The sequence below is a fragment of the Thermobia domestica genome, chromosome 8, assembly GCF_964235325.1.
Source record: "Thermobia domestica chromosome 8, izTheDome1.hap1.1, whole genome shotgun sequence".
Classification (NCBI taxonomy): domain Eukaryota; kingdom Metazoa; phylum Arthropoda; class Insecta; order Zygentoma; family Lepismatidae; genus Thermobia; species Thermobia domestica.
In genome coordinates, this window is record NC_137461.1 from 237,205,432 (window position 1) to 237,233,425 (window position 27,994).

The window sequence follows — 27,994 nt, forward strand, 5'->3', positions numbered from 1 at the left end:
TTTCGTTGCTCATAATTGTTGAATAGAACGTTTAAAACTCAGAGGTACTTCTATTGCATTTTAATAATCGAAATGTAATAAAAGTTGCTACCAGTTTTCAAAGTGTAAAGAAATTATACAGTAAATACATGAATTGATGTTTAGGTTACATAAAACTTTGTATAATTTAAAATTTAAAACATACGTATAAATTAAGTTATGTGTTTGTGTTCACTGACAAGCCAATGGACGTTTCAATAGCTCTCGTATATTTTCTTGTTGGATACAAACAAGAGAGAAATTTGAATGCAATATCTTTGAAACGTTAGTTTGATCGAGTGGCACTAGTTCATTTCCGAAAGGACTAGATTTCTTTGGATAAAAGTTACTGCTATGTAAGTTAGCAGTTGACATTGTTAACTTTATTCTAAAGAACATTGTCTTTATGTTATAATATTATTAGAATTTAACAAAGTAAGATAATACATAAATGATAGATCTCATTCAGCGGAACAAAATGGCATACGTAAATGTAAAATATCATGAGTTATTTTCGAGAAAGTTAAAAGAAATCTTGTAAACGTAAAAAGTGTTTCTATACGAGAGTCTTCTTCATTATTTAAGTGAAATTGATACTAAAACACAGCGTTACTAAATGATTTTTATGCTGCTAGCAAAACGGCAGTAAATAGAATGCTCAATCCGGCAAACCATAAAATTAACTAAAATTTTTCTCTAAAATGCAGGAAAAATATTTTTCATGTAGGTCACTTGAATGCTGAGGAAATGAAACTGATTGATTTTAAATTATCTGCCGCAGGTTTTAAAAATTAACAAAAAGACAAGTGCTTTCGTCTAACTACCAACTATGTCGTTCTTGCCTATAAATATAAATATATTTTATTTTGCAGAAATACATTATTTTTATATTGTTCTTTTCTTTTCATAACCCTAACACATACTCGTTTATATATACAGTACTTATAAAATGTAACCAAATAGGACCAATTATTTTTATTGGGTAAAATGATGAAATAGGTCTGAAAGTAAATATATTGGTACTTCTTCCTATGGTTGAGGTGGTACGTAAGTTTTTCTGGATATTAAGAATGTGGCTTGCTATAATCCAACAATTGTTACGATTTGTTAACCTAAGTGAATAAATCCAAGAATTATGATGGTTGATAACATAAACGTAATTCAGTGCTGGTCTTACAGGGAATGTATGTATATCACTATCAGTGAATTGTGATGTTTAACGGAAAAAATATCACGTGTTTTTCGTAACATGTCATTGAAGCCCAATACTAATATTTTTTCATGCTTATTCTTTGCGATCACATAATTGAAATGAAAAGCAGGTGTATTTGTTAACAAGTATAACCTAAATAAATATACAACCACCACTAAAATAATTTATGTGATTATTAAGTTGCCGAATGTTTTTAATCTTGTCTCAAAATTTTGTCTTAATTTAACCCCAAAAAATTGCCTTGTTTATAGAACATTTTATGAAATCACTTCTTGTAAAAAAAAATGCTGCCATTATTTAGTCCAAAATCTTTATTGAACATTCTGCAAAACATTGTTTATTCCTTACTTCAGCGTTTTCAACTGGTGTGCCGTGTATGGGCCGCTGGTGTGCCGCGAGGAAATCGAAACAAATTATTAACTGTATAGCAATCAAATTGCAAGACAGAGGAAAAATGTTTCCAATTACTATGAACCTGTACTATGAATCTACAACTTTAAGTTTCATACCGTGTTAGTTTTCTGTACATATTTAATGTTGAAAAACGTATTTGTTATCATTGTTATGACTATTACAGCTTCTTTAGTGTTGCTGACTATTTCGTAACTTGAAATTTTAAAATATCATTCAATCCTTTCGACAAAGCAAACATGTATACAAATTATCTACATTTGTGTTTTAAAACCAAAAGAGATTTGTTTGTTTGTTCGTCATTTAGTGATCTTTCTTCTTAGTTATAAGTTGGATACAGTTTTCGAAAAAGAAAGCTTAGTTTTAAAATCCTGAGTCCAATATTTTATTGCAATTGTTTTCTATTTTTAAATTAGAATTAAAAAAGCATAATGATTTACCACGGGGGAAAACCAGTGATCGAGTTTTCTTTTCTGTGAGAAGATCAGTAATCATAGAAAAAAATACCACAGTATTTTATATTTACAAATAATAATATCTATGAGTGTGACGCGAGAATTCAAGTTACACCTCTAGTGTGCCGCAAGTTGAAAAGGTTGGCAAACGCTGCCTTACTTATTAAAGTTAAAAATATGCATGCTTACAAAGTGAGAACTGGTATATATTTTATTTACGTTTCATGAGAATTACGAAAGTTCGTTCAAAATTTCTTTAACAGGGTGTGTTGAGTTTCTGGGAGCTTGATTACAGGTGCCTTTTACTAAGGTGCAGAAAACCATGAAATTTATGGCTCGCACATTTTGATTTGACTATAAAACTTACAAATAGTAACTAATAAAATTTAATAGTTTAATTATACAACCAACTTTTATTTCAAACATACTACTCCCAAATGTGATATTTGAATGGATAGTTTCAGAACTATCTTGAAAATAATCACATAAAAGTTCTCCAATCAGCACTGAACTAACATGCTTTAGTGAAACAATATTTCATGAACAGAAGTACCTATGCGCAATCCAACCACTATTTTGAAATAAAGGATTACTTGATTTTGTTGTGACGGTACATGATGAAAGAAAAATATGTGAAAATATTATGTTGAGATGCACCAAACATCTAGAGATATGATTAGTAAAAAGTTAGGTTAGTGAAATTTACGTCGAAGCATATAGTTCAAATAAGAAAGAAGAGATAAAACATAAGGTAAAAAAAGCTTTGTAGAAATAGAGTGATTTTGACAAATATGTTAGCTTTTACGAGCTGAGTGCAGAAGATCAATCTTTATAATCTAAAGTTGTACCAATTAAATACGTCCTATCAGATTCAGAAGAAAAAACATGCATATTAAAGGAGAACTGCATATTAAAGGAAGTTTACTTGGTCTTAATTACATGTCATTTTAACTCAGTGTAACTCCACGTGAGCTGCATTTGTAACTCTTACAATTATCTAACCTGAAATCAATTTCTCTCCACGTATTCTGTATCATCTGAGGTGCTACTGAAGCAATCGCATTCCTAATACGGTTCTTCAGTTTATCAAGGTTACGCACCTTTTCACCAGAATACACGAGGTTTTTCCCATACCCCCACAGGAAGAAGTCCAGGGGGTAACATCAGGAGAGCGTGGGGGCCACCTAATTGGTCCATCACAGCCTATCAAACGGCCAGGAAATTCAGTATCAAGGTACTCCCTCACTTGTAGGCTCCAATGTGGTGGGGTATCATCCAGTTGGAATGTCACCTGAGGTTGCAAATGTAACTGGGGAACAGCAAAATGTTGAAGCATGGCTAAGAACACATTGACTGTTATGGTTTGCTCTATGAAAAAGAAGAGGGCTATAACTGCATTATGTGTTAAAGCACACCAAACATTCGACTTGGGACTGTCTAGAATGTGCAACAATTGTATCTTATACGCACGCAAACATAATCGGTTGTGTACCACATCGTGCACTGTTGACTTTAAAATTGCCAATTGCATGCTCGCTGTGCGAATTTACTTCCTCGGGCTACGTGAGAAACACACTCTTACTGCTTCCACATTTTCTTCTGATTTATCACCGTTGTGTTGTTTCACTACACTCTCCGTTGATAAAAATTGATCCTTCCACGCCTGGATACTGTTGCGTGATTCAGGATCCTTGTTGTAAACATGTCGAAAGTTTCGTTGAACTTGAACAACATTTTTTGTCTCTGCAAACCACCACACGCATTGCGCCATTTCTGTTTATCGGCAATACTGGCGCCGTCACAGGTAGTTGTTCAAGTACGTAAATTTGCTAAACAAAACTTTTTGAGCTTTCCTTCATTATGAAATATCCTTTTTACTTCTGTATCTCTGACCATATTAAAAATATACACTTTTAAAAACCGTCAGTTCCATTACGGAGGCGTAAAAAATATGGAAGAAATATCACAACCAAGAAATGTTTTTTAAAGATAAGTTGCTTGGATTTTGAACGTTCGTTAAAATGAGCATATCTAAACATGGCATTGGATCAATCCAGGATTCAGGTCAACCAAAGAATAAAGCAGAGTGCCCAAATTCTTAGGTTATGTATATATTTCAAAACAATATTTCCAAATCATGCAGCTTTTAAAAAGCTTATTACTGACTTAAAATCAGCCGGAAGTTAAATCTATATGTGATTTTCATCAAAAGATTGCATCAGATATAATTTAAAACACTTTTCTACATATTGAATATCAATCCTTGGAAACTGAAGAATGTGATTTGTACGCAAACTGATGCGTCAAGAAAGAGTTCAGTAAACTCTAACTTGGAGATAAATGAAGATCAATATAATTCATGTCATCATCGAAAACTGAAATCTAAAGTAATTTGATACTTTTCTTAAAAACCGAAATCAGACACGGTGAAAGACGAACTGATACATATGCAGTGAATGGTAATTATCTCATGAAGTAAGGTTCGACTTAAATGCTGTTTTTAAATTAAAAAGATGCGAGAAGCTGGCAAGAAGAGGACGATGTACGATTGAAATTGCCATTATTGTATAACAGAATAATGAGGTATCAGACGCATTTACAAAACGATTTTATACTAACGAGATATAATTATGATCTCTTAATACCCTACGAAACCCAAAGAAGGCATTATGGTATGTTTATACAATTAGTTGGTTGCCTTCCTTGAAATTTACTATTGAGTATATTACGACATCCCGTAATATGCCTTTGTACTTTTCCCCAAAACTAAACTGTAATTCTGGTTTCGGCCTATTGAATATATTTTTTAAAAGAATCTCTTAACAACTACTTAGGCCGACTCATCAAAAGAGAGAGAGGATGGTACTAAAGATATATCAAAGTAATTAGGAGTAACCTAAGTCATAGCACAGTTGACTGTAAAATGGTAAGGCATAGTATATTTAAAAGAACTATTGCGAGAAATTTCGAATGCAGTGTACTTTTACCTAATGTTTTGATCCCACAGTCCCAGAACAGTATCACTACTTCAATATAGCAGGGCTCGTCTTGTTTATCAAAAACCCTCAGGAAAATATTGATATATTTCATTGATAATGTTGACTGCACATCAAGTATTCTTTGTCACTGCAGGTCATAAACGATCCAGAGGGTCCAAGACTCTTTCTCCCCTCAACTGAACAGAGATCAGTGCTGCAAAAGACTGGGTCTGTCCATAAATAAAACTAAGGTAACTCTATCCCCCACCGTTCCTCAAGCAGTCTTTCCTGGGTCCACCATTGTTGCTGGATGAAATACGAAACGTTGTCAAAACCCAAGTGCATCTTAATAATGCCCGCAGCCTTGCTAAATTTGAGAACACAGAATGCCTTCTATTCCAGAAACATCTTGTGAGCGACTAATATTACCATCTATTTGTGCCCTTATAGCGGAATCTAGTGATAGTCATTCTAAACTGTAGGTTCCCACAATCAGGTATTAATTTTAAAATGTAAAATTAAGACTAATAATATACCTACCATTTTATGGATTTCCGTTAATGTGATATTTGGAAGATTTTCATTTCTATACTTCAACATTCGGTACATGTTTGTGGTATTCATGTTGGCCACATCTCTCATAATCTCCATGTAAAATTTTCTTGTCTTTTTATCCAAGTTGCCCAACTTTCTACCAGAAATAAAGTAACAAGAAATGAATTTTGAATAACCATATACATATATATTTAATATTAAATATATATAATTTGTCATTGATAGTGTAAGCAAGAAGGATACAGCGTACAAGTTGGCAGACGAAGGTTTGATGATACAATTAGGATGTAATTAAATTTATCTCCCTGTGAAACATATGACAACGTGACGAAATTGGAACAGACCTGGCGATGATCAGTAAATCCACGGGCGCACATAGGCGATCACAACTATTGCAACGCGGCGAGTCATAGATAGGATAACTCCTTGGATATCATTCTGTAGTACGGCAAGTCATATTGTATGACTTACGAAACAATTTACATTACAGCTCATCAACTGTAGCTGAAGGATGTAGCTAGTTTGAGAGACGTTGAGCAAGTATGAACTAGCGGTATTTAATTGGTGAGAGACGTAGCACAGTCATAAAAGTAAAGCTAGGATCGTATGAAAATTCCAAAGAGCAAAATAAATAAAATTTGCCCGTTTTCATTTTTTAAATGACTATCAACGGAAATAAATTTTAGTAGTAGAGGTAATTTAAATAGGAGAGGAAGAATGTTTTCTAGATTGTTAAGAAACAAAAATTTCCTACAATATAAGTTTCGAAACAAATGGTCATTTAGATGTGAATGATGGTCATTAATGCTGTATAAAAAAAAGATTATCAACATTCTGATAAACTGACAATTGCCAGGTATTTTTTCAGGCTTTCCGTCACCAAGATGGCGAAATTTAGTTAACAACGGATTTTTGTTCCTATGCATAAAAGGTTCAGTTTTATTGGCCTAACATTTCGTAAGATGTAAAGTTTGTTGTTCTACTCAGAATGAACTTCAGTCAGTGGCTGAGGCCCTTTCTACATAGAGCATTATATTTGTTTTACATGTTAGTGGCAATAACATTCGATTTATGTAATTTCTATTTACATGGAAAACACGCTCGGATGCCAATTGCAGGGGCCGAAAAGAGTACATATCAGGGAAAATAAGAACGTATAGTAGCCCTAACATGTTATAATGTTCTTAGATATCTAACCTAACCATATCCCAACTAACTTATCTAAGCTGATATTAACTACAGTTGTTATAAACAGAATTTTGGTAAAATTTTTCAATAACAGACCATTGACAATATACTGAAAAACTCATTTAAAATGTGCAAAAATAAACAACAAAAACGAACACTGCCACCACGTGCAGCTTATGCCGCCGGTAAAGTTCCCATCAGGAATGAGAAAACCTAAATCTGTCCTAGGTTTCTAATGAACATTTATATACTTCTATGAATTGATCACGACGTGGCCTATAGTTGAGCAGATCGACCCAGAAAGCCAAGATGATTGATAGTGTCTTTTGTATTTGAAAGGAGCAAATCTAACACAATATGCAACATGTTGTGTTTAGTAAATTAATGTAGTCAATAAACACATGTTTGATTCCCTTTGGAGTTACGTTTTTTATACCCACTATAGACTTTTAACTAAAAAAATGGATCAACACATTTTTATGTTAAAAAGAGCAAAAATATAATAGAAAATAAAATTACATGCATACATGGCTTCCCTTATGATTTATGTACAAGAAGGGCTTCAGTTTACACCAGAAACCATTTTTTACCATGGCAATGAGCAAAAGAATGGTTGTCATATACAGCATTCGATTAACGGAATTTTAATCCACATGAAAAAATGGTTAGTTTTGGTTTTATAGATTCAAAACCGCATTTTTTCTAATTTTCTCAAAACTAAGTTTGACTGAAGCCCTTATTGCAATATCTGATTCAAATGGACTAAGCGAGAACTTTAATACATAAACGAGGAAGGTAAATACAATAATCCCTTCAGGTACCTCTCTTCTTAGCCTTCTTTCAAATCTGTACATTCTGGTTTCAAAGTTAATAGTTGGCCATTCTGTCTGAGATTCCTTCAGAAATACGTCCAAGTATAGACCCTAAAAAATTTACTTAATTGCCTTTCCAATTACTATTGATTATTACTAAACCTGTATAAATTCACCTCGTAGAATGTACCTGTGAATCTCTTAAGTCATTAAAGACGGTTAGTATGTTTATATGTTTTGACTTGACAATTTGACAGTTTGTGACAAAGTTTGGAAAGAAAAAGTAAACAAATATTTGACTCTTTGACTACTGCCAAGAGTTGACATTTCGCAAATAGACCGCTTCCAGGACAAGTGCTGTAACTCCATAATTAAAATTTATCAAAAGAGAAGCTTGAACTCCAAAATTTCATGCAAATCGTATGAAAAGAATATTGAGTTGAGTTGAGTTGATTTTGAGTTTAACGTCCCGTTCAGCAGCGAGGCTATATGAGACGTGGACCTACGGATTAATGTGGAATCCGAACAACATGAGCTCCCGCCGAGAATCAAACCCGGGTCTCCCACGCCAAAGGCGCGTATGCTAACCCCTTAGCGACGGAGGAACTCTGAAAAGAATCTTATTCGCTGCCGGTATTAGAAAAGAAACTTCCTAATTATGTATTGTGTCACAACCATTAAACAAACGTGAGCCGAAATGTCTCTTGTTCACACGAAACAGCAAGAAAATTGAACAAGAAACGTACAAAACGGTGTCCAGGAGTGGGCTTCAATCACAGGTAGGTCGTGCTTTTGATCACCAATCCAAGATGATATCTCCTACACTCCGGAGTGAGGTGCCGAATTGCTTTCCCATAAGAGATAGTCCTTTGTAGTTTATCTAGTCTCAAAATGAGCGCTCGTATCGTGGGTTGCAAATGTGGTTTTCACTGTTCCAAACGGAATCCCAATATTCTCGAGAGGCATAATCTGTCAAGGTGGATGCACTTCCATGCACTGTTGCAGTTACTTGTCGCGTACCATTTATCGTGGAGTCTTGCCCTATTATTCTGTCCTTCGAATACACGTTGGTTTTGCCCGAGGCTTCCACACTTCGTCCCATCCATACCATTACACATGGTTTCGCGGTTACATCATTGGTTTTCTCTTTGCATTTTACCTTACATTGATTTATTATACACTCCGCTTCTCATTTCAATACCTTACACTATATCCAAGATGGCGGTTTCCAAGATGACCGCCAAGTCAGTGTTATAGCATATCAAATATCTTGATATCCTTGGTGCTGCCCATCCTTTCCGTTTTTGACATAAACGGGTATCTTGCGACGTTTACCTTATACCATATTGTCGCGTGGTGCGTTATGTTGCGGAGCATATCTCCGGTGTTTCTGGATGGGGGCAGTTCCAACTTGGCATTTTTTCTTCTTTTCTATTATGTGTTCTCTGGGCGAAGTTTGAGTCGGAACTGATCGTGCCTTCTTCTGTATGTTGCTTGTAAGAAAGAAATAATTGATGTACAAATCTTTAAAATTCGATATATCTTTCATAGTTTACTAGAAAAGCCAATATTTGCTCATAAAAGCTATTGAAATATTTATAGGAAATTGGGCATTGTGTGATAAAAATTACATATTTAAGCCACTCCATAACAAATCAACAAATCAAAGTGGCTAATATCTTCTAGATTTAATTCATACTTTCTACAAATGTTGTGGTACCCAAACGTAACGCACTTGTAAAATTTTACAATAATACCGCAAAGGAAACGCCTGAATGAGTCATTCGTAATTTGAGGACTTTTTGCAAAAAGACCTAAGTCCGCCAAAACTATCTTAGAGTAAGTAGCATTTAAAACTTCGTAGTAATGAACTGCCCAAAGGCGATTAAGCATATGAATTTAACCAACGAAGAGAAAATAAGAAAAAATAATGTCAAAATTTGGCAATTGTTTCTGAAAAGATTCAACTAACATCAACTTCAAATTTTCAAAATAAATAGTTCTCGTGTTCCTCTTTAATATATAAAATATTAGGAGTGTGTTTTTTGGTATGAAAAAAACATCATGATACAATGTTAGTTGAGGGCAGACTTAGGCACTTTCTGCAAAGAAAAAATCTAAGGACTATTTCCAGTTTTCCATGCTGAAAATGTTTATAATTGTCAAGATTGAGGTGATTTAATACATGAATTATGTCATAAATTTCAAGCTTCAAGTAGAATTACTGAAAGTATTGAGATTCTGTCATTAGTTCCAAGATCATGGACTATTATTAAAACTGTTAAAACATTTCACATAACCGAGTATCTCGTTCGTAAAGCCTAGAAAATCAAAAAGGAGCATTGTATTTTAGCCAAACCTGGATCTAAAAATGTATTATTCCCGCAAACACCTTTAATTTAGTAACATAATTTTACAAAAGCGATGAAGTGCCATGAAATGATGGATTCATTGTCAGTGATAACGTATAACGGAAAAGAACAACAGCAAAAGACACTTCATCTATCGAACATTAAAGAAATTTGCCAGTTCAAAACAAACATCCCAGTGTCAAAATTAGCTTATCGAAGTTTTACGAACTTCAGCCGAAAGAATGTGTGAATGTTTATACAAAAGGAGACCACAATGGGTGCATTGTGCTATTCATGAGAATGTGAATATGCTATTGTAATGCAAAGTACACAGTACACAGTTTAATGTAAAGTACACAGATCTCGCCAATAAGATAGTCTGTGATATTAAAGCAGAAGACTGTATGCAGCGGAGGTGCAATAAGTGTCCTGTGTACAGAACCTCACCGACTACTTAGATACATTAGAAGAACTGGCTCACTCAGAAGATTTAGAGTACAAGCAATGGGTTCAAACTGACAGAACCCAAATGCAGACAATGACTAAAGATACAGACAAATTCATTGGAATTTTGGTATGAAAAACATGACAAATTAGCGCAGCACTTCATAGTCAGATTCAAGAGCGACTACTTCAAACAAACACAAAAGGGACTTTGGAAGACAAAACATGTTTAATTGTAGTCGATTTTGCTGAACACTATTCCTGTATTATTCAAGATGAAATTTAAGGGTACCACTGGACCAACATTCTACTCAACTGTGCAACATTCTAATTCGTGCAACATTCTATACTACCGAGATCCTGTAACTTCTGTTATCGAATTTCTCATTATGTTGTGTCAGTAATATGTTAAGCTCGATAGAGTTACATTTTATGCTTTCCAAGTTACTGTTTTGAAGTACGTGAAGGATGTTTTTCCTCAGATTAAACATGCTATCTGCATTAGAGATGGGTCAGCAGCCCAATATAAAAAACTATTTAAAAAAACTTTGTTAACTTATGCCTTCTTGAGTGATTTTGGACTCACTTGTGAGTGAAACTATTTTGCCACAAACTACGGAAAATTGTTTCCGATGGGATAGGTGGGATGCTGAAGTGTCTAACGAGGCAGGCTAGTGTACAGAGGCCACTGGATAACCGGGTTGTTACTGTTGCCGATTTCTTCAAATCTTCTCAAACTATAACCAATGTCAAACGTTATTTTTGTGACGAAAGATGTTGAGAACTTTCGTTCAATGCTTTAAAAGAGACTGGGAAAGCCATTAAGCTGCAAAGGACACGTGAAAACCATCATTAAACGCATTAGCCTATCAAAACTTGAAGTAATTCTTCTATTTTCTACAAAGACAACATTCACTCTAAAAATACCCGAGCAGAATTGAAAGACATTAACCTTTCATGTTTGTAATTTATTGCGTGCATTTATGAAGAGAAAAACAGTTGAGAATTCACAGAAACATCGTGACTGTAATGTGAATTTCCTTCATACACTTGGACCCAAGAAAATATTTTTCTTGCCAAAATCATCTGACACATGCTGGATTCCGTATGAAAACTGCATTATTAATATTGAAGTACCCAGTATTTCAACTGGTACTGGCAAAAATTACAGCATTGCTGAAGATGAAATTCAATCTATTGAGAAGACCTCTGAAATTGGTGATAAGAAATCTTAGGCTCAATATTTTAAATTGATTACAATCAACCAAACATGTAAATGTTACTTGTGTATTATATTACGATAGTTCATTATTGATCAATGCTTTTGTTAAATCAATCAAACATCATTATATAAGCTGCGTAATAGGCACATACTGGTTACAATAACTTTATAAATTAAATTTAAGGTAAGAGTCCCTTTTTTCATAAAAATCACCCATTGTACTTAGCCATGCAAGTCGTATTACTAGAAAATTCGAGACGGATACAAGACATGAATTATTTTTTCTTTACAATGTCAAGAAAAAACACGCTTCTAATTTCTTTATATGATAAAGAGGAATACCAGAGCTACTTATTTAGAAAATTTGAAGTTGATATTAGGTCGGGCTTTTTTTCAGAAGTAATTGCCAAATTTTGACATTTTTTCTTCTTTTTTCTCTTTGATGGTGAAATTCATATGCTTACTGACACTGACATAAAAAACAGCATTTCAGAGCACTTCATCACTGTTGTAAGATTCTGTGCCTAAATTAAAGGTGCTTACAGGAATACTATGACTTCTCAGAACCAGGTTTGCCATGCCCTTTTCTGATCTGGATTTTACGAACAAAACACTCGGTTCTTTGAAATGTTTCAACATTTTCATAATAATGTTTGGAACTAATAACATAATCTGAATACTTTGAGCAATCGTACTTAAAGTTTGAATTTTCTGGTATAATCCACAGTAGAGGAAAATGATCGATCTGGGCCATACCTGGAACATAGTAGAACAATCCAGGTCCCGCATGATACGAAGTACTCGATAGTCCAGTGTCGCACGATACGCCATGACCCACGTACCGTCCAAACATGGAAAATCGAACACCCCGAAAACTCGTTCTCTTTGATGAGCACTTTTTGGGGGAGTATATTCGTTCCCTTTTATAAAAACTTTTTTCAACCCCTATTTTAACATAAGAGGAATTACATAAGACCATGATCCCATTTTCCAACCGTCTATTTAACATAGCAGAAACTACATAAGCCTATGTAACATAGCAGAGCTAATAATTGAGTATGGCTTATTTTCCAACCCTTATTTTAACATAAGACTACGAACACACAACTATGTAACATAGCAGAAAGCTAATATCGTAATAGTGATGCACTCGTTCCCTTTTTCAACCTCTATTTTAACACAGCAGAGCTAATTTTACGGAGGTAACATCGTGCAACCATGGAAAATCGAACACCCAGAAAACTCGTTCTCTTTTATGAGGGTGTATTCGTTCCCTTATACAACTCCTATTTTAAAATAGCAGAAAATATATAAAACTACGTAACATAGCAGAGCTAATAAAAGAGTATGGCTTATTTTTTAAACCCCTATACAGCATAGCACATATTACATAAGACTATGATCGTTCTCTTTTATGACCCCCATTTTAAGGGTGTGTTCATCCTCTTGTACGACCTAAATGAACACATTTACCAAACACCTATTTTAACATAGCAGAAATGACATAAGACAACGAACATGCCAAAAATACGAACCCTACCTCAATATGATGCTTCGTTTACGAGTTATTAGTTTTTAAGTATTTGACCTTTGACCTCGATGGTTAATACTTTTGGAACATACAGTAGTTGATGACCTGTTGCTAAATGTGGAAACAGCACCCCAATATGTTGCTTCGTTTACGAGTTATTAGTTATTAAGTATTTGACCTTTGACCTCGATGGTTAATACTTTTGGAACATGCAGTAGTTGATGACCTGTTACTAAATGTGGAAACATCACCCCAATATGTTGCTTCGTTTACGAGTTTTTAGTTTTTAAGTATTTAACCTTTGACCTCGATGGTTAATATTTTTGGAACATGCAGTAATTGATGATCTGTTACTAAATGTGGAAACATCACCACAATATGTTGCTTCGTTTACGAGTTATTAGTTTTTAAGTATTTGACCTTTGACCTCGATGGTTAATACTTTTGGAACATGCAGTAGTTGATGACCTGTTACTAAATGTGGAAACGGCACCTCAATATGTTGCTTCGTTTACGAGTTATTAGTGACCTTTGACCTCGATGGTTAGTACTTTTGGAACATCCAGTTGTTGATGACGTGTTATTAGCAATTTCTCGAGCAATGAAGTCCTCAAATCTTAGTCGTTTTGTTTCGGGTTAATAATGAAGAGTTAATATATATATGAGACAATAGTAAATAGTTTTATTTTAGCCAATTAGAGGGAAGCAGAAAAGCTATATAAGACCTGATGCTCGGTGTCATTTTCAAACAGTTAGTTGTTGGTTTGTGAAAAGTGAACATTGTTTTACAAACGTTAACCGAGTGAACATCGAGGGTGAATTAGGGGTAAGTATTTTCGAACTTTGTCAAAATTTTGGGTGGTGGTTTTTAAGCGGTCCTTATAACGTCATCCATGTCTGATTATTTTTTGAAATATACGATGTGTTAATAGTTTTTTTACAGGTTTTCGAAAATATCAGCGGACTGACATAATTACAAGAAGAAGTTAAATTCATAATCGTATTATAGTTATTACATTTACATTAGGTTGTTAAGAATTAAATAAACATTTTGTTATTTAATAGTAATAGCAGAGATTCATAGCAAAAAAGAAGTGTTATTTTCAAACTATAAAAATGGCAACACATTACGTAAAAAGAAGTAAGCTTAAGAATCAAATAATATTAATACTTTACTACCTTTATTTGAACAAACTGATATAACATTCGCTGTTGAATTTAGAAGCATAGAGAAATTTGAAAGTATATATAATGTTAAATTTATTAATGAACCAATTTCTATTAACATATATGGAATTGATTATGATAACGAGACAATTTGTCCTTTACATATGAGCGAAAACAGATCTGTAAGTAAACATATTTATTTATTCTATTTAAAAGAAGATTTAAACTCCCATTATTGTTTAATTACAAATTTAAACATTTTAGTTAGAAGTCAATTTCAAACATTTATTTGTTTACGGTGTTTATTATATTTTTATAATAAATCAAAACTAGAGGAACATGAGAAATTATGTAAAGAACACACTCCAACAAAAATTAATATACCGAACAAGGAGTTGTTTTAAAATTTAGAAAACTAAAATTATTATTAGAAACCGATTTCGTAATTGTTACATATTTCGAAAGTTTACTGAAACCGGTAAATAAACAAATTGGATCCAACACGAAACAAATTCAAGGACACATACCGTGTAGCTTTAGTTATATTGTATGTTGGAGTAATTAATATATAAAATCAGACCTAGTTGTTTATTGTGGTGAAAATGTATCAAGTAATTTTCTATCTGCTATGGAGAAGGAATTACAAAAAAGTAATAAATATATTAGATGAACAAAAGCCAATATTACCATTAACTAATTTTCAGCTACAGGATTATAATCAATCTACTAAATGTTCTGTTTGCGATGGCAATAATTTGAGTGAAAATAGAAAAGTGAGACATCATAATCATTTAACTGGAAAATATATTGCCAGGGTGTGTAATTACTGTAATTTTTCAAATTAAACGACAAAGTAATTGTGTTCCTGTATTCTTTCATAATTTATCTGGATATGATGCACATTTGTTTGCGAAAGAACTAGGTTGCACACCTGGGAATATATCTGTTATTGCGCTAAGCACTGATAAGTATATCACATTTTCCGAACATTTTAATTAAATGGTAGACTCATTGAGTTAAGTTTTGTTGACTTCTATAGATTTCTCCATTCTAGTCTCGAAGATTTGATGTCAAAATTAAAACCTGAACAATTCGTATATACAAGACAAAATTTTTCAGAAGATAAGTTTCCTTTAATTCTTTGTAAGAGAATTTATCCGTATGAATACATAACAGATTTGGATAAATTCAACAAAATTGAATTACCTGCGAAAGAGGCGTTGACTAACAAATTGAACGGAACATAAATTTCCGAGACCGACTACCAATATGCATAAGAGATTTGGCAGACGTTTATTTGTCCAAATTTAGGGGACTACCATGATCTATACTTAAAATGTGGTGTACTTCTTACAGCAGATGTATTGGAAAATTTTCGAAAAACTTGTTTAAATGCTTATAGTATTGATCCAATTATTTGCTTTTCTGCGCCTAGTTTGGCATAGCAAACCATGTTACATAAGACGAAAATTGAGCTTACATTACTTTTCGATATGAATATGTATATGTTTATCGAAAAATCGATTCATAGAGGCATTACACAATCTGGTTTAAGGTATGCGAAAGCTAATAATCCTTACTTTCATGATTTTTATCCTCAAGAAGGAAGATCGTATATACTATATATTGATATGAACAATTTATACGGTTTGGCAATGATCGAGTATTTACCATCTGGTGAATTTCAGTGGGAAGAAAACATTGAGCATTGGCAAGGCAAGAACAAAATTACAAATTGGAACGCTGATTGTGATTGGGGTTTCTTTCTGGAAGTGGACTTAGATTATCCGAACAGTTTACATGAAGACCATTGTAATTTCCCGTGTACTCCCACAAACGAAATTCCACCAAATGGAAAATAATGAAAATTACTTTTAATAATAAAGTCAAAAACGAATTATATCTTACATTATAGAGTCTTACAATTTTATCTAGCGCACCTTTTAATATTGGTAAAGCTGCATAAAATATTATGGTCTCGTCAATCAAAATGGCTTGTATCTTATATAGAAGAGAATACTAAGCGTCGTGCAAATGCTACAATTGAATTTGAAAAAATATTTATAAATTACTAAATAATGCTGTGTATGGGTAAACCATGGAGAATGTACGTAAACGTATAGATATAAATTTAATTAATGATGAAAAAAGTGTAAAAAGTTAGTTGCGCAAAATGAATTTCAAAATTGAGTAAAGTTAAGAGACAATCTTGTATTATTTCTTATGCTAAAAATCAGTCACTTTAAATAAACTGATATAGGTAGGAGCCACAGTTTTAGAGTTATCAAAATTAGGAATGTATCAATGTCATTATAATGTCATGAAACCTCAATATGAATATAAGCTTATTATTGCTTACATGGACTCTGACGCATTTATTTATTAAAACTGAAGATGTTTATGAGGACATAAAAGAAATGATTGACTTTTTGATACTTCGAATTATCCACAACCCAACCCGTATAATCCAAAAAAAAAAATTAAAAAAACTTTTAGGTAAAATGAAAGATGAAATTGAAGGCATACCTATTAGTGAAATTGTTTGTTTACGAGCTAAAAATTATGCAATAAAAACTGTTGAAAATAAAGAATTAGAAAAATGTAAAGGGATCAAGAAAAATGTAGTTAAACAACAAATTACTTTGAAGACTATAAATCATGTTTATTTGAAAGCAAAAATATTCAGAAAATTCAATATGAATTTAAAAGTGAACATCATAATTTAACCACAACTCAGGTAACAAAAGTGGCCCTAGATCCCCATGACGATAAGCGATCCTTGGGGTATCATAACAAAGACTTAACATGTGGGATTTGTATATTGTAAATATGTTATTTTAGTTTTTGTATATATTAGTGTAATACTATTGGTAAAAATGTCACAATGAGTTCGAGAACAAATAGTTGCAGAATTGCATAAAGGTGCAAGACGAAACTATTCTCGAATACCTGTTATAACGAAAGGAATTGAGGATCTATGGCAAGCTGATTTAATTGAAATGAATACTGGAAAATTGAAAGACCTAGCAAAAATTAATTGAAATTTCAAATGTTTATTAACTGTGTTAGATAGAGTCTCTAAATATGTTTGGGCTATTCCTGTGGAAAATAAAACTGGGAAAGAGATTACACAAGCATTTACAACAGTTAAAAGAAAAGTAAACTTAAGCCCAAAATTTTTATAAACTGACAGAGGTCGAGAATTTTATAATTCAAAGTTTCAGAAGGTAATGAAACAGAATAACATTAGACATTATTCCACCTACAGTGATGTGAAAGCAAGTATTGTTGAAAGATTTAATAGAACATTACGTAATTTAATGTGGCGACAATTTACACTGCAAGGGGTTATAAATGGATTGGTATTCTGCCGGAATTAGTAAATAAATATAATAATAATATTAAATCCACTATTAAAATGAAACACATCGACGCCATTAAAAAGAAAATGAAAAACATCTATTGATAAACATATATTGCAAAAAGTGTTCAGTCATTAAAAGAGAAAGTAAATTTAAGTTACGTGAATATGTAAGAATTAGTAAACTTAAGCGTTTTGCTTTTGACAATGGTTTTACACGCTATTGGAGTACAGAAATCTTTCGAATTGCTAAAATTTTCTTCACTAATCCTCCAACATATCACTTAGTAGACTCAAATAATAAACCTATTGAAGGAAGATTTTACGGACATGAATTACAATTAACGAAATTTCCTAAAACATATTTAATTGAAAAAGTATTGCGAAAGAAAAATAATAAGGCCTATGTTAAATGGTTAGGTCTGCCATCAAGTGAAAATCCATGAATTAATATTTCCTCAATAGTGTAAAGATATTATTTCTTTAAACGAGCCTATGATAGAGAGAGAGAGAGAGAGAGAGAGAGAGAGAGAGAGAGAGAGAGAGGAAATGGAATTCCTTTCACATGTATGATAGCAGGTCCTACAGGCTGTGGAATATCCTAATTCGTTAAAACATTTCTTGAACATTACAGTAATTTCTTTAAAAATATTGTATGGTGTTATGGTGAATTGCAGCCCTTGTATGATACTCTTTCATGCTGCACCTTTAAAGAAGGTTTACCTCAAAATGATGAATTTCAAGCATCCGATGGTCCACATCTTGTAATTATTGATGGTTTAATGGTGAGTGTGACCATCGGATTGTAGATATTTTTACGAAAGGTAGCCATCATGGAAATATAAGTGTAATTTTTATAACACAAAATATTTTTCATCAACAAAAGGAATGCAGGATATTTCGTTAAATTGTCATTATGTAGTATGATTTAAAAATCCTAGAGACCAAGCTCAAATTAATTACCTGGCCCGAAAATTGTATCCAGGTAACACAAAATTTATTCAAGAAGCATATCAACTTGAATTGCCCATGGTTATTAACGTTTTGGTTTAAAACAAAATACTCGTGACGAGCAGCGAGTTCGAGCAAATATTTTCCCCTCCGATTCTTTTAATTATATTTATGTGCTTGTAAAAATAATTAATTGCAATATTTTTATATATTTTCAACTATTTGTGCTATAATATCAGCAGGAAAATGATTTGTAAAGAACATGTAAATTTACTAAAACTTTTAGCGAAGTCAAAACCTAAAGCACGTAAGGCAATTTTATAAAATGCAGAACCTGATTTAATTCGATCGATCTGCGAATGTTCATATAACGTATTACAAGGAAATGTTACACTAAATAAAAACAAGAAAATAGATTTAAAAATATGAAAAGGAACTTAGGTATTTAATGACAAAAAGCCCGTCATTAAAAGAAAAAAAGAGTAATTGTACAAAAGATGGTTTTCTTACTGCTTTGCTTGCATCTATTTTAGGAGGTATATTATCAAGTTTAATCAAGTAAAAAAGAACAATGCAAAACGCACAAAAAGTTACTTCAATCTCACCGGAAAACTTACATCATTATCAAACGATATCTAATCTTGATGATGAAAGAAATTTTAAATAATAAAAGTTTGAATGCAGAAGAAAAATGGGTACATGATAGAGTAGTATTAGAAAAGTATTTAAATATAATTCAAAAACCGGCAGCAGGTATAACAGCAGCAACAACAACAAGTGTTGATAAAGAGGAGGAAGATGGAGAAGAAGAAGAAGAAGAAGAGGAAGATGAAATAATATCTACTCTCCCCAAAATTTGTAAACGTAAAGAAGACCTTTATTACCTAAATTGAAACAAAATGCTAATATTCAATGGAATGATAATGGAAATGTAAATATTAGTAATAAATTAATTCAAGGTGCTAATATAGTGGATTTAGTATTCGATTTTCTTAGATGTCGTAGGAAAACTATTTCAGTTGCCGGTTGGAAACCCTTTGCTATATTATTAGCAAAAGCCAATATACCCTTACAGTACATCGGTAATCCTCAACGAATAGAATATATTATAAAACTCACACAAGTAGAAGGGGAAGAGGATGAGGAGAAGGAGGATGAAGAGGAGGGTAATCTACCCCGTAAACGTAAAGCTATGAACAAATGGCGTATTTATAAGCAATAAAATCATTTTATATAGTACTAATACAGTATTGTAAACTATTGATATATTTGAGTATATAGAAAGAAAGAGATAAAATGAATGATCCTTATCTGCAGTACTAGAGTCATCAAACACGTAGTGGATATAATATACACGGCTACACAAAACTTAAGCATCTCAAGATAACGTGGTATAAGTGACATGTGGGGCCCATTCAACACTGGTTAGTGGCATGCACATACACAGACACACAGACGTCGGCCGTCGAGGAAGGATTTCTCATAATTTGTGGCAAACGTAACCGTCAAGCTTCATGCTCTCAACTGGCCAATGATTTGTTTGAGGCTACAGGACAACGCGTGAGTAGTGAAACTGTTCGCCGGCGGCTCAATAGAGCAGGACTGTATGCAAGAAGGCCTGTGCTGTGTGTTCTAGTGAAACTGGAACACAAATGGCGCGTTACACATGGTGTCAGGAACATGTTGCATGGAGGGAACACCAGTGGGCGCGTGTCATGTTCTCCGATGAGTCGAGATTCAGCCTGTCGTCAGATTCTGATCGGACTTTAGTGTGAGGAGAGCCAAGAACACGCTATCATCCAAACTTCATTGGTGAACGCCCGTCCTATGGCGGTGGTTCCATTATGGTGTGGGGTGGAATTATGCTGGATGGGAAAACGGACTTCTATATTGTGCAACATGGCACTCTGACAACACAACGGTACCTGGATGAAATTCTCAATACACATGTGCGCAATTTCCGCGGAGCATTTGGCCCAGACTTCCCGTTCATGGATGGCAATGCTCACCAACACCGTGCACATCTTTTGTCCGAGTATCTGTAGAGCGAAGACATTACGCGTATTGCATGGCCTGCATATTCGCCGGACATGAAGTCCATCGAGCATATGTGGGATGCTCTTGGGCGGCGAATAGCGCAGTTTATCAGCACGTACTCTCCCTGACCTGCAACAACTCTCCTCGAGGAGTGGCGCCATCTGCCGCAAGACTTGATCAACACTCTGATTTGCAGCATTGAGGCCAGATGTGCCTGTATAACTGTTCATGGTGGTCACACGCCATATTGACTGCCTATGCCCTCCCACAATCCAGCTGCACCTGTTGAGGTATCGTTGTGCTGAACTTTTTGGTCACTCTGTACATCCTAACTGCATTGTTCGTCTTCACTTGTGTTGCATTGTGCATCTGGGCCGTCTGTTCGCTCATTATACTTGGTGCAGTGATCGTGTAGTTTTATTTTCTGCCACTTTCTTCGAGTTGCTTAAGTTTTGTGGTGCAGTGTATATAGAGGTACATCATACCAAGAAGGTTATGGCATTAGTATTTTTCTAGTAGGTTTATTCCGTAGTGTATTTCCATTATTAAAACAAGGTGCAAAAACTGTTGGTAAAGAGAGTTGATACGTACAGGAATTAATGTAGCAGGAGATTTACTAGATAATAATAGACGTATTGAAGAGTCTTTACAAAATCGGTGGCAAGAAGCTAAAATTTAAAAAATAAAGCTCAAATAAATTAAATCAAGTATTGGTAGGATCGGGAAGAAAAAGAAAAGTTCATTTTGCATCAACAGGTTGAGGTGTGAAGCGGTTGAAAGAATCCAACGATATTTTTGATTGATTAGATCAATTATGGAGCAAAGTGATAATCTTTATCTCACACTTCCTAGCAACAGTTCTATGGAATATTTTCCTCAAAATACTCTTGGTTGTTATACTACTAAATTATACCATCCTATTGTACCGGACAAGGGAGTGTGGGAAACAGCTGTTGTTTGAAGTACATTATATAAGTTCACTTCAGAATGTTTCCAAATATATTAATAATATTTATTACCGTATCATGAATACAGAAAGGTGGAACATAAGAAAAATTTACCAGGACACTATTATCATGTTGACGATATTCTATATCAAATTAATCATACAAGTGATACATTAAATTTACAATTAAAAGTTAAAGCATTGTTAAAACGAATTGAGATTAGTAGAGTAAGAAAATATCAGGAAAGGCATATAGAAGTACGTATATAGAAATCTCCCTAACTAGCCAGAATACTAGATTTTTATCATATACAACAAGAAGATATTGCAGTTGTGCATCATGCTCGTTATTCACCAGATTTACAAAAATCGCTACTCACATTTGTGTATATTTATAGTGATATTCTAGAACCACAACTGGTAGGTGATACTATAGCTCATTGTTACGTATTATAAATACAAATATTACAGAGTATGGTATTAATAATTTACATATTTTAGAAAACCCTCATTATGTCTTGGTTCAAACCAAACAGTTTGATCAAATTATTATTGATTTAAGAGATAGTACAGCTAATCCACTTCCTTTCCAATATGGCAGTGTATGAGTAAAATTACATTTTCGCAGACGTAATACGGTATTGTAAATTTAACGTGTGTGAATATTAATAGTAAGAAAACAAAGATGCAGTGTGAGGGTATGAAATCAGAATCAGATTTATTTGCGGTTTACCCACTCAGACAAGTATTATAGGTAATAAAATAGTTCCATATAAGCCTGTGGCTTCAATATCTGATAATGCACCAATAGAATTTGTAGTCCCCGGTCATGGGGACGACTATATGGACTTACCGCATACATATTAAAGGTAATTTACTAAAACAGATGGTTCTAATTTAACTTCTGCCGGTAAGAAAATTGGTCTTGTAAATTATTTTCTCAATGCAATGTTCAGCGAGCTGCAAATATATTTGAATAATCAACTTATTTCCTACTCCTTATATACATATCTATATCGATCGTATATTGAAAAACTACTAAATTATAATGCTAATGCTAAATCGACGTTTCCCGGTGGGAGCTCATGTGGTTCGGATTCCACGTTAATCAGTAGGTCCACATCTCATATAGCCTCGCTGCTGAACGGAACGTTAAATTCAAAATCAAATCAACTCAACTAAATCGACGCATCTTAAAATCAACAATGTGGTTTAAAGATACTGCAGGTCATATGGACAGTGTGGCCGATAGTAATTTGGGATTTAAACAATGTTTTCTTCTCACTACTTTAAATCAGTCATTTGAATTATTGGGTTATATTCATGCTGATATTTTCAATCAGAAAAAAAAATCTACTGAATGGTGTACAACTACGTATTAAACTAATTCCAGCTAAACCTGCATTTTGTCTAATGGGTGATGCCGATGCTGATGGAAAAGTTGTAATTACAGATGCAACATTGCTTGTGAAAAAAGTTGATGTATCACACGTAGTTAAAATAGCACAAAGTAAAGTATTACAAAATCCTATAACAAAAATGCAGGTAAAGACAGAAACTTTAACACAAGGAATTATGGATAGAACACTTCCCGATCTGTTTTCTGGCAGTGCCTAAACGTATTATTATTGGGTTCGTTACTAATACTGCTTTCAATGATACTTATCAGATAAATCCGTTTAGCTTTAAGCATTTTAGTATGTCATTTTTTACATTGTATGTTGATGGAACACCTGTAACATCCAAACCAGTACAACCAGATTTTGATATTAAGCTCTATATACAAGCGTATTCTACGTTATTTATAGGTTCTGGTTTTTATTATTCTAATCAAGGTAATGATATTTCACTTCTCGAATATCCTAATTGTTATACGCTACTGGTGTTTGATTTAACTCCTGATTCTAGTGCTAGTGCTGTATTTCATACTAGTCCACAACGTCAAGGAAGTGTACGTTTAGAGGTTCATTTTAAAGAAGCACTGCCATCTCCTGTAACAGCAATTATTTACAGTGAATTCTCCTCAGAACTACAAATTGATTTCCAGAGAAAAATATATATTAATTAATTTAAAATGTTAAATACCCTTCAACTTTATGAGGCACTACGGCACGATTAGCCTAGAGATTATTTTATAGGTGTATATGCTGCAGATAAGCTACCTCTGTTTATTCATACATTTCCGGCAGCCAGAATTATAATACACATTCTAGTGATAAGTCTGGTGAACATTGGGTTGCAGTTTATATATCTAATACGCGTGTGGGTGAGTATTTCGATAGCTATGGTATACTACCTTATATACATCATCATATAAGGTTTTTAAAACGGAACTGTCTGTATTATACATGGAATAATAGACGTATCCAAGCTGATTTATCTCAATTTTGTGGACATTATTGTTTTCTATATCTAGCATGTCGTGCATCAGGTTATTCACTACGCGATTTCTTAAACATATTCTCACTCAACACTACTGATACTAATGATATTATGCTTTATTCGTTTATGAGAATGTGATAGTCACTGGCGCGAGATTAAGTTCTCCGTAAACCATATATGTGAAGGTCACTGGCGTGAGATTAAGTTCTCCGTAAACCACGTGTGTGTTAAATGGTAATGTTATTTTTTTTTATAATCTTTGCTCTACTATGTTTAAAAAGAAATGGTCGTGAAAGGCAACAAAATGAATAGCCTAATTTTTAACTCCGCCATTTCCGGTCCCAAGCACAGGATGCGAAAGGAGGGTTGAGGGTAGTTCCCCCCGTAAAATTAGCTCTGCTATGTTAAAATAAGGGTTCAAAAAGAGAACCAGTACACCCCTATTATTCTCTGCTATGTTACATAGTTGGCATGTTCGTAGTCTTATGTCAAAATAGGGATGGAAAAATAAGCCAATCTGCTTTGTGCTATCCCCGTAAAAGAACGATAATCTCTGCTATGTTACATAGTCTTATGTAATTTCTGCTATGTTAAAATACGGGTTGAAAAAAGTGCTCATTAAAGGGAACGAATACACCCTTAAAACAGGGTCGTAAAAGAGAACGAGTTTTCGAGGTGTTCAATTTTCATGTTTGGATGGTACGTGGGTCATGGGCTATGTTACATAGTCTTATGTCTGCTATGTTAAAATAGGGGTTGAAAAAAGTGGTCATAAAAGAAAACGAATACCCCCCTCAAAAAATTGGTCAGAAAAGAGAATTAGTTTTCAGGGTGTTCGATTTTCCATGCTTAGAAAGTACGTGGTTCATGAGGTATGTTACATAGTCTTATGTAATTTCTACTATGTTAAAATAGGGGTTGAAAAAAAGTAGTCATAAAAGGGAACGAATATACCCCTAAAATGTGCTCATAAAATACTTCGGGGTGTTCGATTTTCCATGTTTGGACGGTACGTGGGTCATGGAGTATCGTACGACACTGGACTATCGAGTACTTCGGATTAGACAGGACCTGGATTGTTCTACTATGTTCCAGGTATGGCCCAGATCGATCATTTTCCCTCTACTATCCATTTATTAAATCACCTCAGTCTTGGCAATTATAAATATTTTCAACACGGAAAGCTAGAAACAGTCCTTGGAAATTTGCCGCTTTTGTGCAAAAGGTGCCTAAGTTCGCCGTCAACTTACATTCTCTCATGATATTCTACTTGAACATACCGAAAAACACCCTCCTAAATCTTTTATGTTAAAGAAAAACAGAAGAACTATTAATTTTGAAAATTTGAGGTTGATGCGCCTTTTTCAGAAATAGTTGCCAAATTTTGACATTATTTTTCTTCTTTTTTCCTCTATGATAGTGAAATTCATTTGCTTAACCCCCCTTGGACAGTTCATTACTACAATGTTTTAAATTCTACTAATTCTAAGATTGTTTTAGTGAAAACTATTTTCAAATAGCTTCAATATCTCAAAAAATTTTGCGGGTTCAGTACCTTAACTCGAGGGCGGACATAGGTACTTTTTGCACTTTGAGGTAGAGCTATAGCATTTTACAGGTGTGTTATATTTGAGTACCGCAACGCATGTACAAAATGTTTGAGGAAAATCTAAAACATATGATAGACATTTCAGTCTTAAATTTGGTGATTTCATATAGAATGACCCATTTGTAATTTCTTTTCGACAGATACGTAATAAAAGTATTTAAAAAAACATTCGTTCGGCGACTTTTATTTCCTCTTCAGAATCAAAATCTGGACCGAAGTTCGACGTACTGGGCCTTATGCAGAGTCGTTTTGACGCGTGATTAGTGCCATATTAAAGAGTTCGACTAACATATGTTTCCTGCAGTACTCAGGCCTTTAGTATGACGCTAATCAAACGTCAAAACGACTCTGCATAAGGCTAACTGTGACGATGTAAGGAGATTTCTTATAAACGGAGAGTGCAACTAGTACTCCGAAAATACAGTTAACAAAGGTTGAGCCAAATTCCACGAAGTGCCCAGACAAAGGGTTAGAAATTATTATTGCTTGTGAACCATTTTCAACAGCACAAATGTGAATACAGCATGAATTCAAATAAGCTCTCCCGTGACAAGAAATATATCTGTTATCTATGTACTGACTCAAATTATGCCTACGTAAATTAGTTACAATAAAGGTGCACAGAAAACATGCTGCGAATAAAATGTAAAACAAAGTTCGGGTTATACCGATTCCTCGTCGTAATGAACACTAGTTCCATTAGTTCCATCGCTCGTACAGTAAGTATTAATACTAAAATAACAGCACCACGGAAACTTACTTTTTTATGAATCTTTTCATGGTACGTTCATGAACACCATCCTCGGGACACATGAACATAGCCGGTAGAGGTAGTTCCCAGTTCACATAATCTCTTTCTACCGTAACAACTGTAGGATTGTCCTCGAATTTTTTCCAGCTTCCAAGAATTGTCCACACAGTAAACAGTACACACAACATGATAACACCGATCCATAGTAACCTTTAAAAAAACAAAAAAAATCTTAACTTTCTGATTGTTGTCTAATGTAAAATAATAATTTTAACAATATCATTCAATAGTAATAAACTTCGATGTAACAAGAAGATCTAATAGAATGTTGCTCTGAAGTTATAATTGAAATGCCTGTCCACAGAATATGTAGTCATCAATTAGATAATTCGAGAATATTTCACTCGAAGAACGTTCATTACATACTCACAATTCCTGGTTGTATCGTAATCAGTTAATTGTGGTCAGTTATCTGTTTTCGCAGCGAGATAAGAAAATACCATTAGAATGAAATTTCAATGAGAAGTTTCCATTACACAGTAAAATTGTGGTTAAGGCTTAGAGTAGACTGGAATGAAATACCAGTATTAAATGGTAATAATCTTAACCGAGTTACATACAAAATATTTTTCTATACCAGCAGTAATTTAATGAAAAGACCTAACAGTGATGCAACTACGATAGCATCACTTAGTCACAAGCAAGATTCGGGCACAAAGTATAGATAAATTAAAGACAAACACGGTGTAAATTTTCAACGTTCAGAACAAAAATTAGTTGAATATATTTGGAACTATATATATATAACTATTAATATATAAACATATATATAACTATTACTTTCATAGGAATATATATATATATATATATATATATATATATATATATATATATATATATATATATATATATATATATATATATATATATATATATATATATATATTACTTTCATGCTTTCATATGTCATTTTAGTAAAATTTTAATCGCGTTGTTTTTCAAAACTGAAGTTTGACGCATACGCCTTTGCTATTTTAAGGGCCTCATATATGGTCTTTCTTGTTCTAAGTCAAGCATATCAGTAGTCCAAATCAAAGGAAAGAAAAGCTGTGGTTGAAATTTTAATTAACTTTCGGTGCACTTGACGTCCTGAATTGAGAATCGTTTTAACAAAATGTTTTCAGAACAAACTAATTATTTCAGATAAGAAAAATCCGTTAATTTGAGTATAATGTAAGCTAACGCAAGATTAATTCTTAAGCCTCTGACGAAGAATGACCAACTCACCATGCAGATAACAATTAAATGTAAAGAATTTTTTTTAAAAAATATTTTTTTTCAGAATGCAAGGTTTGGAAAAGCAGTCTTTAATTTTATAAATAAAGAGAAACAAAAGACTCTTCGGGACACATTAAATGTATACAGTCCTTAATATGTGTTGTCGAACCTGTTGAAGTTTTGTAATTAATGCGTCACAAAGCAAGTTTTATATCCTTACCCAACACTATATTTCTGTTCATTAAAGTCTCTTCTCAGTGTTCTGTTCCGAAATAAGTTTAGATAGACCTCCATTTACAGAGCGCAATAATTTATATTAGTAATGAAAAATATT

General features: G+C 33.5%; 1 protein-coding gene across 1 annotated transcript in view; it reads right to left on the reverse strand.

Annotated features, from left to right (window-relative positions):
* The window catches only part of LOC145691960 (uncharacterized), a 78,614-nt gene extending 52,040 nt beyond the window's left edge, over window positions 1–26,574 (reverse strand). The window contains exons 1-2 of the mRNA XM_081767257.1: window positions 26,392–26,574; window positions 5,616–5,766 (exon numbers count right to left, since the gene is read on the reverse strand). Coding sequence (XP_081623383.1) covers window positions 5,616–5,766; window positions 26,392–26,570 — 330 coding nt within the window. The 5' untranslated portion in view covers window positions 26,571–26,574. The remainder of the gene's footprint in view (window positions 1–5,615; window positions 5,767–26,391) is intronic.
* Between the last annotated feature and the right edge of the window lie 1,420 nt (window positions 26,575–27,994).